The sequence below is a fragment of the Pelodiscus sinensis genome, chromosome 19 (genome assembly GCF_049634645.1).
Source record: "Pelodiscus sinensis isolate JC-2024 chromosome 19, ASM4963464v1, whole genome shotgun sequence".
In the NCBI taxonomy this organism is placed as follows: Eukaryota; Metazoa; Chordata; order Testudines; family Trionychidae; genus Pelodiscus; species Pelodiscus sinensis.
In genome coordinates, this window is record NC_134729.1 from 8,371,945 (window position 1) to 8,386,306 (window position 14,362).

At 50.5% G+C, this 14,362-nt stretch overlaps 1 protein-coding gene across 4 annotated transcripts in view; it reads left to right on the forward strand.

Moving 5' to 3' along the window:
- The window catches only part of MCOLN1 (mucolipin TRP cation channel 1), a 93,906-nt gene extending 83,017 nt beyond the window's left edge, over positions 1-10,889 (forward strand). For 3 of the 4 annotated variants that reach the window (XM_075902115.1, XM_075902117.1, XM_075902114.1), the window contains 8 exons: positions 301-400; positions 952-1,058; positions 1,686-1,835; positions 3,565-3,666; positions 4,223-4,345; positions 5,218-5,424; positions 6,344-6,474; positions 7,911-10,889. In XM_075902115.1, the coding sequence (XP_075758230.1) occupies positions 301-400; positions 952-1,058; positions 1,686-1,835; positions 3,565-3,666; positions 4,223-4,345; positions 5,218-5,424; positions 6,344-6,474; positions 7,911-7,947 (957 nt within the window). In that variant the 3' untranslated portion in view covers positions 7,948-10,889. The remainder of the gene's footprint in view (positions 1-300; positions 401-951; positions 1,059-1,685; positions 1,836-3,564; positions 3,667-4,222; positions 4,346-5,217; positions 5,425-6,343; positions 6,475-7,910) is intronic. The other variant, XM_075902118.1, reaches the window with a different exon arrangement.
- Positions 10,890-14,362: the final 3,473 nt, after the last annotated feature.

Genomic DNA, 14,362 nt, shown 5'->3' on the forward strand with positions numbered 1-14,362 from the left:
GCTGCTGCTCATTCCTGTAGCCCTGTAGAGCCAGTGCAGATGCTGGACTGTAGTTGGCTCATGAGTCTGAGCCAAGGACTCTTCCCAGAGAGCCAGAAGAGCCCAAGGGGCTAGCTGAGCGAGTTCTCTGCCACAGGGTCAGTGCTGCTGGCACATGCAACTCTGCAAAGGAGGAGTGCAATAGGGGAGGGAGAGCTCAGAGGTGAAGTGGGGCTGTTGAGGACTATCTAGCCAGAGGGGTTCCTGGCAACCCCAGCCCTTCCGTGCTGTGAAGTAGCAGTCTTCCTCTGTCCTCATCAGATCACGTTTGACAACAAGGCACACAGTGGCCGGGTGAAGATCAGCCTGGACAACAAAGCTGACATTAAAGAGTGCAAGGATCCCAGCGTCTATGGCCGAGGTAGGGGTTGGGCAGGGCAGACAGAACGGGGCACTCTGCCCCTTTCCACCCCTGCTGAAATGAGCATTTGTGCAGCTGTACTGGCACTGCGGTGCACCATGAAGGCCTGTCCTTTCTAGACATCCCCCCTTCACAGTAAATGTGACCTCATCTCTGGGTGAGAAGGCTTCAGATAGATTTCTGCCAGGGGACAATCTGGGCAGGTGGGGGGATCTGTTTAGTACCTTTGGAGTGGTCTCTGGGTGATGTGACTCAGGACAGGTGTCCCTGAAAGACCATGGGCCACTTCTGTGATCAGAGCAGGACTGGCTCCACCCTGCTGTCTAGCAGACTGCTGGTGGTGGCTGCTCTCTGCAGGGCACTTTAGGCTGCTGCTGCATGTGGGCTCCTGGCATCATTGGCTCCATTCTCTGACCCTTGAGTGTTCAGCTCTTGCGGAGGAGCCTGTCTCTTTACCTGTGTCTCCTCCCCTGGGGCTCTCCCACACTGCACTGGGCTCCATTTGGCTGCCCTAGTATTACCTTGCTGAGGGGACCCTTTGCCTCTTCCAGGAGACAACACCTTCCGTGTGTTCTTCGATGTGGCTGTGATCCTTGTTTGTGTGCTGTCGTTCATCCTGTGTGCTCGCTCCATCATCCGGGGCCTGATGCTGCAGCAGGTGAGAACTGGCCAGGCATGCTGCGCTGATAGCATTAACGCTGGGAGTTCAACTGGGTGCAAACATCAGGTTCTGACAGCACAGCCCCATGCACCCCTGCAGTCTCAAGATGGATGGATCTCTGCTTGAGTATAAATCTGTGCTTACTGCAGCAATCCCCATTGAAGGCAGGTCTCACAGGCAGAAGGGTGGAATGCCTTGGGGCACACAACTACTGCATAAGCCTGAGGGATGTGGGTATCTCGGCGTGGCTGTTGTGAGGGTACCACCAATCCAAGATGGAGCTGTCAGAGACTGGTGCATCCAGCTGAATTGCCCTGCAGATCAGTGAAGTTAGAAATGTGATGATCTGACCTGGTCAGAAAGGCAAATATGAATTTATTTCGAGCTGGGTGGAAATCTTATGCTCCTGGAGCACTGGGCAGAGCTGGTAGGTTGGCTTTGTCTACTTCTTCCTCTGCAAGTGTGAGACTTCTGGGGGATGGGGCCCTGCTGCTCCCACTAGAGGCTTCTCTGCCTAGCAGCCATTTTCCAAATCAGATATCCTTGGGGAGTCTGCCTCAGCCCCCTGCCTCAGCAGCTGTGTCCTTGTGGCAGTTCTGTTACCTCTTTCCATTCTGCTTGCAGGAGTTGGGCCATTTCTTTCAGAGACGCTACAACCAGGACGTCTGCCTGTCAGACCGCATGGAGTTTGTGAATGGCTGGTACATCCTGCTGGTTGTGAGTGATGTCTTGACAGTGTCCGGGACCATCATGAAAATTGGAATTGAGTCAAAGGTGAGGGGATGACTAGGCATTCATTCCCATGTGTCCCCTTTCCCCCATGGGACTGTGCTGGGGAATCCTCCCAGAGAATCTCTGGCAAAACCTCTCCTCTTTCCACCCTGGAATTAATGCCAGGGCAGCAGTACTGGCAGAGGTGTGCATGGTTCCTGCAAGGCCAGACCTTTGCTCCCAGCAGGTGGTTGCTGTTCTCTTGTGGCTGTGGCCCTTGGATTCCTCCTTGGCCAGAAGAGGAAAGGGAGTTGCTGATTCCCTGGGAATGGACCATTTTCTTCTACCCCTCCTCCCCGCCCCCTGCCGCCCAGCTGTTAATAGCGGCAGCTTGAGGGGATCTACACTGAGAAAGTAGAGGAACCAGCTCCCTAGCATCTCACAAACCAGGGAGGCTGTAATGAATTCATAGATTCCAAGGAAAGAAGGGACCATTGTGATCATCTGGTCTGACACAAGCCGGAGAATTTCCCCAGAGCAGAGCCCTTAGAAAAACATCCAGTGCTGGGCATGGAACTCCAAGCCTAGGTGGAAATGCTAAACACCCTGCCTTTGGGTCATGTTCTCTCCTAGATCAGAGCTGTTGTAAGAGAAGTGCAATAATCCTGTGGGCTCAATAGCCTGCTATGGAGCTTGCACCATTTGCCTTGGAAAATGGACAGGGAAGGACCCCTTCTGAGACTGGGTGGCCCATACTCGCCCCATTCTTTGGAGTGAGGGAATGATCAGGGCTACTGAGCATGACTGTGGTCTTTATAGATCTGTACTGAACCCTGCATGATGATCTCTCCTCTCCCAAGACCATAACAACAGGTGTAGGGGACCCAACACTAGGGGCAGCTATACTGCTTTCTGGCCACTAGAGACTGCAGAGGCTAAAATGGGAGTGGGGGGCGGGGGGGGAATAGGGGCTGCTGTACTACAGCTGCATTACAGCTACTAGGAAAAGCAAAGGGGACTGGGGAGAAGGGCAGCTATGCTGCATAACGAGTAGTAGGGACAGCAGAAGATGAGAGGAGGAAAATGTTCTGCTGTTTCACATAATGGACACTAGGTCCTCGTGCCAGGTCTTTGTTCAGTTTTGAAAGGACTGAATGGCTCTTTCCTTTGCCTTGTGAAACCACGCCAGATATACTAGCCAGCCCTGTCCTGATCCTAAACCCAATGCATCCTGGCCCTTGGCCCACTGCAAAGGAGACCCCTGCCTTGATTAGGACTGACAGGTTGCTTCTGTTGTCCTGGAGCCAGGCTTGGGAATCTTCAGCGTCCTTCTTTCCCCTCTGGCTGGGTCCTGTTGCTTGAGCTGCCCCGTGCAGGACTGTCTCCTCTCCGCACCAGATGCTGCAAGGCATTTGCTGATGGAGCCCTCTTCCAATCCATCATTTTCCAAACGCATGTAACAGGCTGTATGCTGCCCTCAGTGTCTTGTATTGCTGCTCCTTGGACCTCCCTACCCCCTGGTTTCTGCTCCCATGACTGTAACGGATTCACAGATTCCAAATGGAGAAAGGACCATTGTGATCATCTGGTCTGACACAGGCCAGAAATTTCCCCAGCAGAGCCCTTTGAAAAAGTCTTGAATTAAGACTTTCCAGTGATGGAGAACTCACCACAATCCTGGGTAGGATGATGGTAAGTGGCAGGTAGTCTGGTACACTAATCACTGCAGCTTATGTTAATGAAGGAGGCCCATGTTTGCTGTGAAGCGCCTACCATGTCTTTCTGTCTGTAGAACTTGGCCAGCTATGATGTGTGCAGCATCCTCCTGGGCACCTCCACGCTCCTGGTCTGGGTTGGCGTTATCCGCTACCTCACCTTCTTCCAGAAATACAATGTGAGTGATACTGCATGCAGCACATAGCGAGAGTGAAACAATCCTTCCTGTACTCAGCTCAAAATAGAGGCCTGCGCAGACTTTGCGCTGCAATGCTGACCTGCAGCCATGCTCCGGTTATTCCAGATGAGATTTGCCTCTCCCCCAGTCTTGCCAATGTCCCACAGTGCTGACCCACAATCTCCCACTATGCCAGTCCTGTTCACAGCACACAAGTTGAATCTAGTGGAAGCTAGCTAATGATCTGTCCACTCAACGCATGCTCCAAAAGAACAGGGCCCCAAACACTCCCTTGGAGAACCATTCTGCCCCCTGATCTCTCGCCCTGATACTCAGTTTCATTGCTCTGTTATATTATGCTATTGTACCTGCTTCTCTTCCTTGGCCACCTTAATACCCCTCCTTCCCTGGGTTGACATGTCCCACTTATTCCTAGGAGCAGCTCCTGTATCTGCATATACTAGGGTCTCCCCAGCTATGCATAGCATCTCCTGCTGACTCTGGGGGAGAGTTCTTGTACTATTAGTGTTTTACAATTGTATCTGTCTTCCCATAGATTCTCATTGTGACCATGAGGGTCGCCCTCCCCAACGTGATCCGCTTCTGCTGCTGTGTGGCTGTTATTTACCTAGGCTACTGCTTCTGTGGATGGATTGTTCTGGGGCCATACCATGTCAAGGTACCACGGGGCACTATGCTATATTGGGGTTGATTGGAGAGACCAGGTCTACAGTGGGGAGTGTTGGGGAGAACACTACCATTCTGCGGGTGGGCATCAATCTGTGTGGCTAGAGGCATGGGGAGACTGCTCCATATTTTGGAGATGGCGGGGAGGAGTCTAGATCTGCTTACATTGGGAAGGGAGCTGTACCATGTGGGGGGGCAGATCTGTGTGTGTTGGGGCTGTGGAGATGTACCTTTTCTTGGGTGGAATTCCAAAGCTCTGGGATTTCTGTGGCTTGGAGTGCAGCTAGGGCTGGGGGCTTGGAGTCTCCCGCTGTGCTGGTAGTAACTCAGCCCTGCATCTCTCCCTGCCCGATAATATGGCAGCTACCCCCTCCAAGTTCCAGTAGAAACAAACTACAGGGAACACAGCAATCCTTCCTCCAACACCCAGCTGGAATCAACCTCTCCTTGTGCAGTGGGTAGCAGCAATGAGGAATCCCCCTCTCTGTTGCACTGTTTAGTGTAACATAGGTCCTGAGACAGATGAGGCTGCTGCAACAGAACTTCTGGCCAGTGGTTTGGCTTGTCCTGGCTTGGGTCTGCCAGAGCCTATGCTCCTGGTCAGGCAGGTGAGGTGAGGGGCAGAAGAAAGTGAAGCAAGCAGAAACTGGGATTCCTCAAGGGTCTGCTGCTGCCAGTCCCTTCCTTTCTCTACACCCACCTGGGGAAGCAGGGCTAATGGCCACATAGAAAATAGGGCCCTTTACTGTGAAGGGGAAGATCTATCATGGTGGTAGCTCTGCTGCTATTGAGCCCAGTGGTGCTCCAAGGTCTACCTGGCCATACCAGTACTCAGGGGTTTGGCTTTCTGTGCCCCATGTGCAGTTCCGCTCCCTCTCCATGGTGTCCGAGTGCCTCTTCTCCCTCATCAATGGGGATGACATGTTTGTGACCTTTGCCGAGATGCAACAGAACAGCTACCTTGTGTGGCTCTTCAGCCAGCTGTACCTCTACACCTTCATCAGCCTCTTCATCTACATGGTTCTCAGCCTCTTCATTGCACTCATCACTGGCTCCTATGAGACCATCAAGGTCAGTCAGGGAGTGCTGCCTTCACAGGGCTGCAGTGTTGGAGTCCAAAAGCCATGTGCAACCTGCATGAACTGGGCCTTGTCTCAGGTTCCCTCAGCCATCTCCATCTTGGGGTGGAGCATGGAAAGCTGGGATGTGAAGTGCTTGGCTGCAGCTGGCAAGCTTCCCCTGGGGACATGCTTTGGAGACAGTTTTGCTTGAGACCATATACACTTGTGTGCCTGAGGCTGCCCATTCCCAGCATGACTCCAAAGTGGCATTTCTGAGTGTTGGTCCCTCCAACACTGGCATGTCTGGCAGTGCTGCCATTGCCCTGATACTGCCAGTCCTCCTGAGGACTGTGAAGAATGGGTGTGAGGGCCCTGGAGCCTGCCTTTATGGGGATTGAGTAGGGAAGTCGTCTCTGGGGAAGCTGTGGCCTTCTTTTCAGTTCTGTGGAACTCCTGCGGTCCCTGGAACTTGCCTTGAGGACAAGCTTTCCCTTGGCTGCAGCAGGACGTGGGGAGCCGGACTGTCTCTGGCCCATTGGATCCTTGGCCTCTGTTAAGATCATCAGAGTCTCAGCTAGGCCATGGTCAAGTCTCCAGCATGCCCACACTAGCCCTCAGAACCAGGAATGTCCTGGATTGGCTCCAGTGTTCCCTGAAAGTTGGGCACTTGTGTGGCTGCTCAGGAGAGATTCCAATGCCACCCAGCTGCTTAGCAGAGCGCCCACAGCTAGGTATTTTGTGTTTCTACTGGTGGTGCATGTTTGTACATGTCTCAGTGCACTTAGAAAAATGGATGGAAAAGATTGGAGGCCACATTGCTTGGCTCCCCCTCCTAGTGTCCCCAAGGAATTAGGAGCTGCTGGGGAAGGTTATCAGGCCAAGCTTGGTGGGAAGGCAGCATGCTGACTCCTCTCTGTTCATTTCTCCAGCACCAGTGTGAGGATGATGTGCCCATCACTCAGCTCCACATGTACATTGCCGAGTGCAAAGACAGCCCAAGATCTGGCAAGTTCCGCCGTCAGAGCAGCTCCTTGTGCTCGGTCTTCTGCTGCTGCGAGCAGTACGTATGCAGAGCAGGAACCAAACTGCTCTTGGGTTGGGCCCAGCAGGCTCTGGGGACAGCGCAGGCAGAACCACTTGGCTCTCATCCTGTTCCAGGAACTCTCTAGGCTCAGAGCTGGGGGTGGCATTGGAGTTGTGGGGGGCAGGGAATGATTCCTGTGTGCTAAACAGAAAGTGAAATGCACATTATACCATAGGCAATAGAAGGGGCTTTGGAGCATGTTGCTCGTAAGTTATCAGGACCAGCTGGTGTTCCCCCAGGAACTGAAATATGAAATGGCAGTGTTTCTAATGTGTCACTGAAACAAGCCTGCCTGCCAGAGGGTTGAAAGGTAGCTAATGTAACACTGATTTTCTTTATTTAAAAAAAAAAAAAAAAAAGGCTCCAGAAGTGATCTTGGCCAGTAAATCTAACTTTGGTCTTGGGCAAGATGGTAGAAACAGTGGTAAAGAACAGATCAGACACACAGAGAAACATGGTGGAAGAGATTGAGGAAGAATCAAGGTGGTGGTTGTAAATAGTGAGGCATGACTGAAAGGTCAGCAGACGTGGGTAACAGCAAGCCAGTGAATCGTATACTTGGATTTTCAGAACAACAAGATCCCACCAAAGGCCGTTTTGGGATCTAAGTCACTACTGGATAACAGGGTAGGAGCCCTCATGGACCAATCACTGTTTAAATAAGAAGCCAAGAGTGGAAATTAAATGGTCATTTTTCAGAATGGAGAGAGTTAAACAATGGAGTCTCCCAAGGCTCCTGTGATGCTCATCCTATTCCCTAACGATCTGGAAAAGACATTGAACAGAGAAATGGCAAAGTTTGCAGATCGTACAGCATTATTCAAGATAGATAAATCCAAAGTAATAGTCTGGAAAAAATAGTAGCAACTACACCTGTCTAATAATGAGTTCTAAATTAGCTGTTACCATTCAAGAAAAAGATGTTGGAGTCACTATTTCTGGAAACTTTCAGGGGCCCTGCAGAGGCTGCCCCAAACATCCTATGGATGGGTTGAGCCCCCATATTCATGGTAGACTGGGGCCCAAGCACCCTGGAGGGGGGAAAAGGGCCTGATGTGGGACAGCAGCAGGGATGGTGAAGCAGAGCAACCTCACTGAGAGATGGACAGCAAAGCGGTGCAGGCTGCTGTGTGCATCACTCTGCTTCCTATAGCTCCCATCTCTGTGGTAGTATGGAGGGGCATACCCCAAGCCCTACTACTACCCTGTACCACCCTTCCCCAGCAAACTCATAGGTCGAATAGCTCAGGGGAGGAGCCTTCAGAGAACGGGTACAAGAGAGGTGGGGTTGGAGCAGGAGTGGGAAGGGGTGGGGCCTGAGGCAAAGGAGTTGCCCCAGGCCTCTGGCACATGAATCCAGAGTTGGAGCTGGGGCTGTAGCACTCACTCTGTTTCCTCTGGTCCCTTTGCAGGGCTCCGCTGCAGGACAACACGCTGGTAGTGAATTGACAATGCAGCTGTTCCAGAGAGCCTGACCTTTGTACCTGGGTGAGAGAACAGAGCCTGTAACTGGACTGCCTGGAGATGAATCATGGGGACAGGACTGGCCCAGTGACCACACCCAATGGCAGCTGCCTCCTGGGCTGGATTCCAAGGACTGGTAGCAGAATTGGGGCTGTGTGGCCCCCAAGCAGAGACATAGGTGAGCTCTGTCCACCAAGATGAATCCTGGATTGGCTGAGTCAGCTTTTAGCCTATAGCACCAGCTGGGCTCTGCTCAGTCTGCTCTGGCCACATAAGCTGGAACCTGGAGCCACTGCTTTTATGTAGCACCTTCTCAGGCTTTTTTTTAACCAGAGTGTGTGATTCTGGGGGCGAGGAGGAAAGGTGGGGGAAGGAGGGGGAAAAGGGCTGAGAGCCTGCCAGAGTCACTGTTTTGGCTGTGGGAAGAAAGGATGTGGGTTTTCACATGGAGCCATGCAGAAATGGAACACGAATGAGACAAGGGCACTGCACTGGTGCCAGCATACCTGCCACATGGTAGTGCCATATCTCAGTAATGCTGTCCACTGCCCCTTCCAGCCAGAGGCCCATCAGGCAATGTTGACTTTATGTAGTGCGTGGTTTCCTGTGATGAAACCATTCCTCCCTTAGACAGGGGCTAAGATAGTTCAGAGAAGATGCTTCTTTTAATCCCCCTCTCAGTTGGGAACTGGTGCCATGCCAGAACCTGCTGTCTGTCACACTGCATGCTTCTCCGAGTCTCAGCTCTGTTTTGCAGAGATGCCCCAGCTTGTTGCATTGTGCTGTGCTGGCTGCTAGCTGCAGCCTGGATTCTTGATTTTAGTTTTGAAGGTGTTCTAAAAATGTGTTGAAGCCACCTCCCCAACATACCCTGCTTGGGAAAGAGGGGGATGGGCTGTTTGAGCTGGGCCCTTCTTTCTGCCTTGGGATGTTTAAAAAAGCCTTTGGGGTCTTTATGCTTTGTCTGTCTGTTATCTATTAGGGATGTTAAATTTGGATTAATCAACTAATCATGTAGTGGATGGCACTTCCATGGATTAGTTGATAAGGGGGGCACTCGCTATCCCGCTGCGCCACTGCCTTTGAAATATACAAGAGCTGCCCACAGCTCTTGTACATTTCAAAGGAAGAAGCACAGCAGTCCCTAGGGCTGGAGCAGGGACTGTTTCACTTCCCGCTCATGCCCTTTGCCGGCTGCACCTCTGCCTCTCTGCAGAGATGGTGCTAGGGGGAACTGGCTTTTAAGCTGGCTCCTCCCAGCATCGGCTCCTGCTTCTCTCCCCCTCCTCCCTTGCTGTCTCTCTCTGATAGAGGCAGTGGGAGGGGGGAAGCAACTAGTTGAGTCACTACTCGAATACCCAATAAGCACAACTAGTCGCTTACATCCCTACTATCTATAGAAATAGTCTGCTCTCTCCTGTTCCTGCTGGAGGCCTCCTTGAAAGAGCAAGAAACTAGGAGTGGGGTATGGCTTCTGCCTGCTGTGGGAGGCCTTGCACAGATCTCTTTCACCTAGAGTGTCTAGAAAAGCCTTGAGTTCTGCACCAGTTCCTTCTTTTCCCCAAGGGCTATAGCTCATGTTCTCTGATGTTATAGTGCTACCTAGTCTCCAAGCCCTCCAGCACAGCAGAGAAGGGAGCCCTTGTTTCTGAGGGAAATAGCTGTGGGAAAGTACAGGTTTTTTGCTTCACAGGGCCCAGAGCCCTTGGGCAGTCACCTTGGGGTTTTAATACCTATAAAATCATATTTTCTTAAGAATCACTAGAGTGATGATGCTGCGTCTCCCATGCATTGTTCACGGCTGGGCACTAGTGTGTGTGTGCTGAGGAAGGCTGCTGGCTAAGGTTCGGTGGGATTGGATCAGTCAGATCTTTCCGCTGGGCTATAAAGTGGTGTGGCCAACATTAACACCCAGGGAGTCACTCTGATTCTGGTTCAAGGCCTGCTGCTTGTTCTAAATCCCTCTCATTACCAGGGACTCTAGTGCCCTGCTTCTGTTCAAGTCCCTGTGAGTAGCTCCACAAGCCACAGCAGAACCCACCTATCCTGCACTCATCCTTCCTATAGTGTTTGGCTTATGCAGTTGCTGGTGAGCATCTGGGCCTGTCAGTACAGCTGCTCCTTTCCAGAAATCTGGCAAACACAGGGAAATGGACTAGGAGAGCTTCCCTTCCCATCCCTACCCAGGCTCCAGCCAGCTCTCGTGTGACTCCTAACCACTGTAGTTACAAAACAGGCAGATGGAAAGGCAATCTGATGAGGATGGAGTTTCTTAGGCTGCAGCTATGCTACACCACACTACTGGGTGTAGCTACATATGTCAGTGATAGGAGAGGCAGAGCCTTTCCTTGCTGCTGAGGACTTGTCCTGCTGTGGAAGGGGGGCTCTAGCAGCAGGATATGACCATGCTAAAACCTGCAGTGTCAATAAGAAGGCACAGCTTGGGTGAGGAGAGCAGTGTAGCATCTGTACTCAGTGTTCCCTTTAAGCTGCTGTGGCAGCATAGCATAACAGGTGATTAATTGGCCCCGCCCAGTCAGTCAGCTCCATGCACTGAGCCCTCAATGATTAGTCATCTATGAAACTGTCCAGCCACACAGTTTACGGGGAACACTGTACTCAAGTGCATACCCATTCCTCCAAGTGTGTTTTTCCCTGCCTAAGGCATGCCTCACAGTCTACACTACTTACAGCCATGCATGGGAGGGGTTACAAGGTGCTGAGAGTTGGTGGCAGGGCCTTTGTTCCTTTAAGGCAGTGTTTCCCAAACGGTGTTCTGTGGAACCCCGAGATTCCGTAAAGTGAAAATAAGGGTTCCATGAGAAAATTCCATTACAATAACATTTTATGATTTAAAAATAATAATATTATGTGATTTTTGTTTTTAAATATGTGCAATTAAACTACATGTTGATCTCATGATCATATTTAGCATTTGTTTATTATTATCCTTATTTATTTGTGGTCTACTTTTTCAGCTTCATATATTAGACTGTTATTAGGGGTTCTGCAAAATTCTTTCGAGTTTAAAAGGGTTCTGTGGCCAAATAAAATTGGAAAACACTGCTTTAAGGCCATGTAGCTTAGAGAACAGTAGGAGGAGATTGTGTCTCTGGTCCCCAGTGGGAGGGCCCATAATCTCTAGCTGGGCACATGGACCAAAATTCCTTACACTTGGTGCCCCCGCCTCCCCCCAGTCCCCCCACGGCATTGGTCAGCTTGAGCTCCAGGCCCTGTCTGTTTGTAATCAGTGCCAGAACATCACTCTGACAACTGCCTCGTGCGCTGAATATTGATGGACCCATGGTGCAGAAAATGGACTATGGGCCAGACTTTTCCTCCCAGCACCTTGTGCCCTGTGCAGTCAGTGGAGGCCTGCGGGGCTGGGCATGCTGGAAGCCACCTGGTGTTCCTATGAAACAAAATCTGTGGATAAACTGGGAATAGTTGTGTTGTCTTGGGACAGACTTTACAACATCCTGCCTTCACGTCTTGAGGAAGCACAAGCCTGCTCACCGCACTGAATTCACATACAGCCTGGGACTCTGCAGGAAAGGGTTCCAGGAAGGTCAGGGCTGTAGGTTGGCAGCAGCACTAGGAGCATTTACATTTTCCATTGGCAGAGCCCCCCACTCAAGAAGCTGGCACCTTCTTAGGCTTTTCAGGAGGCTCACTTTGTTGCGTTGGGGTCAGTGTAGCCAGTTGAGAGCTGGCCTGCAGACCCTCTCCCTGGTCAAGAGTTAGTGCTGGTAATGCTAGCAATGTCTGACCATCTATTGGAGGAGATTCAAATTCAATCAGGTCTTAGGACTGCTGAATCTGTGGGGATTCGTGTTGGTGGCAGGTGAGTGTGCCTGTGTGGCTGGGAGCCAACCCTGGTGTTGGTGACTTGGGTTGCATCTGTTAATGCCCGAGAGCTGTTACCTGTGATAAATTGTTCTTCAATCAGACTATTGCCTGAACCCTGATCAGCTCATACTGCAGCAAGCAGCTGGGTTCCTAGAGACTGCCTAGCAGTGGCATGTATGCAGCATCTCAAGTGGATTCCCTTCCTCCCTTGCTTAGGGTGTAGCATTCTTCCTGTTGACTGGTAGTAGGCTGAGTGACTTGTACATGTTTTGTTTGGCTTGGAGTATGACCACCTGTGCTCAATTCCTGATGTCCCAGGGCCACAGTGACTCTGACCAAACTCTGTGAAAACTTCCCAGATCATGGGAGCTGGGCCTGAGCTGCATGGAAGGGAAGTTAAAAGTGTTCTCAGAGCTGGGGCTTCTTTCCCTATGTGGACGTTGATTGCTGTTGCCATTTTGGGAGCAGAGGTAGGCTGAAAGGAGCACTTTTGAACAGCTCTGCTGGCCCTTCCACTGCAGTGTCTACTTCCTCCTGCTACCCACAATCTGTCTCCTCTATGGCTGGCAGAGACCTGCACTGCTGGAGCTGACCGAAGGGCCTGTTAATGTTGCTCTGGATACCTCATGGACTGTTGGACGGGACAGGTCAAAGGCATATTTTGTAATAACACAAGCAGCTGTTTCCCTCTGGAAGTTGGCATGGAGACATCACAGCAAGATTATGTGGTGTCCCTTTCCATGTTGGAAAGCTCCACCGAATACCTGCCTTGTAAAGCCTGAGCTATCCTGCTGTCTGCATGGGCCACTGCTGGCAGGGGAGGAAATGGGCCCTGTCTCTTCTAAGAATCCTCTGGCATTCAGCCCTCTCCCAGGGAGGGAGAGGAATTATTTAAGTTTAATACCAATGTGGACACAAGAACAAATGGATATAAGCTGGCTAGTAGGAAGTTTAGACTTGAGATTAGACGAAGGTTTCTAACCATTAGAGGAGTGAAGTTCTGGAACGGCCTTCCAAGGGAAGTAGTGAGGGCAAAAGATCTATCTGGTTTCAAGATTAAACTAGATGGGTTTATGAAGGGGATGGTTTGATGAGATAACATGATCTTGGTAACTAATTGACCATTCATTATCAGTGGGAAATAGGTCAATGGAGGGATGATAGGAGTTACTATAGAGAACTTTCTGGGTGTCTGGCTGATGAGTCTTGCCCACATGCTCAGGGTTTAGCTGATCGCCATATTTGGGGTCGGGAAGGAATTTTCCTCCAGGGTAGATTGGCAGAGGCCCTGGAGGTTTTTCGCCTTCCTCTGTAGCATGGGGTACAGATCACAGCTGGAGGATTCTCTGCATCTTGGGGTCTTCAAAGTATTTGAAGGCTTCAATATCTGAGATATAGGTGAGAGGATTATTCTAGGAGGGGTGGGTGAGATTCTGTGGCCTGCACTGTGCAGGGGGCCAGACTAGATGATCAGAATGGTCCCTTCTGACCTTAAAGTCTATGAGTCTATGAGTCTCTCAGTAGTGCCACATGCTGTGATTTCGCCCCCTCTGTGTAATGAGCTTGTGCCAGAGCCTTTCACCCTCCTCTGTGCAGCTAGCACATGGGCCAGCTAATAGTGCCAGCAGCTGAGCCCTTGGTCTGTGTTCCAACCTATACAGAAAGCAACCATCCTGATGTAGGGCTGGGACTGCAGTGCTGGGAACAAACTGTTACCGCAAATATCTTCCCTACTCCCCCCAACCACTGGGGCTATCACACTCTTTATTGCTGATGGGGTGATGAACTTATTACTGGGATCTTAGCACTGAGGAGTTTGTTCTGGGGGAAGACATCTTTTTTCCAGTGACAGAAAATGATTCTGGCTACTTGCTGCTGTCTGCCTTTGGCTGCTCATGCAACCCTTTTCTCTAGAGATGGCACTGCTGCTGCTCTGTGACTTTAGTGAGCCCTGCAATATTTGGTATGACTCCCCTCCTCCTTTTAACTCCCAGATCGCAGCTTCATGTGAATCAGCTTTTTTAAAGAAAGTTTCTAGCTTTCCTGGTTCTCATGGTATAAAAGGGAAAGTCCTTTCATGGTTTGGTAATTGGTTAAGACAGGAAACAAAGGGTAGGAATAAATGGTCAGTTTTCAGAATGGGGAAAGGTAACTAGTGGTGTCCCGCAAGGCTTCATACTGGGACCAGTCCTATTCAACATATCCATAAATGATCTGGAGAAAAGAGGTAAACAGTGAGGTGGCACCACTTGCAGAGGATACTAAGCAGCTCAAGACAGTTAAATCCAAAGGAACTTCTAAAGTATCTCACCAAACTAGGTGACTGGGCAACAAAATGGCAGATGAATTTTAATGTTGTAGATAGTCTCTGAAATCATCCACTCAATGTTCAGCAGCTGTCAAAAAAGCAAACAATGTTAGGAATCACTAAAAGGATAGAGAATAAGACAGAATACTGCCTTTATATAAATTCATAGTACACCCACATCTTGAATACTGCATTCAGATGTGGTCACCTCATCTCAAAAAGATGTCATTGGAAAAAGTTCAA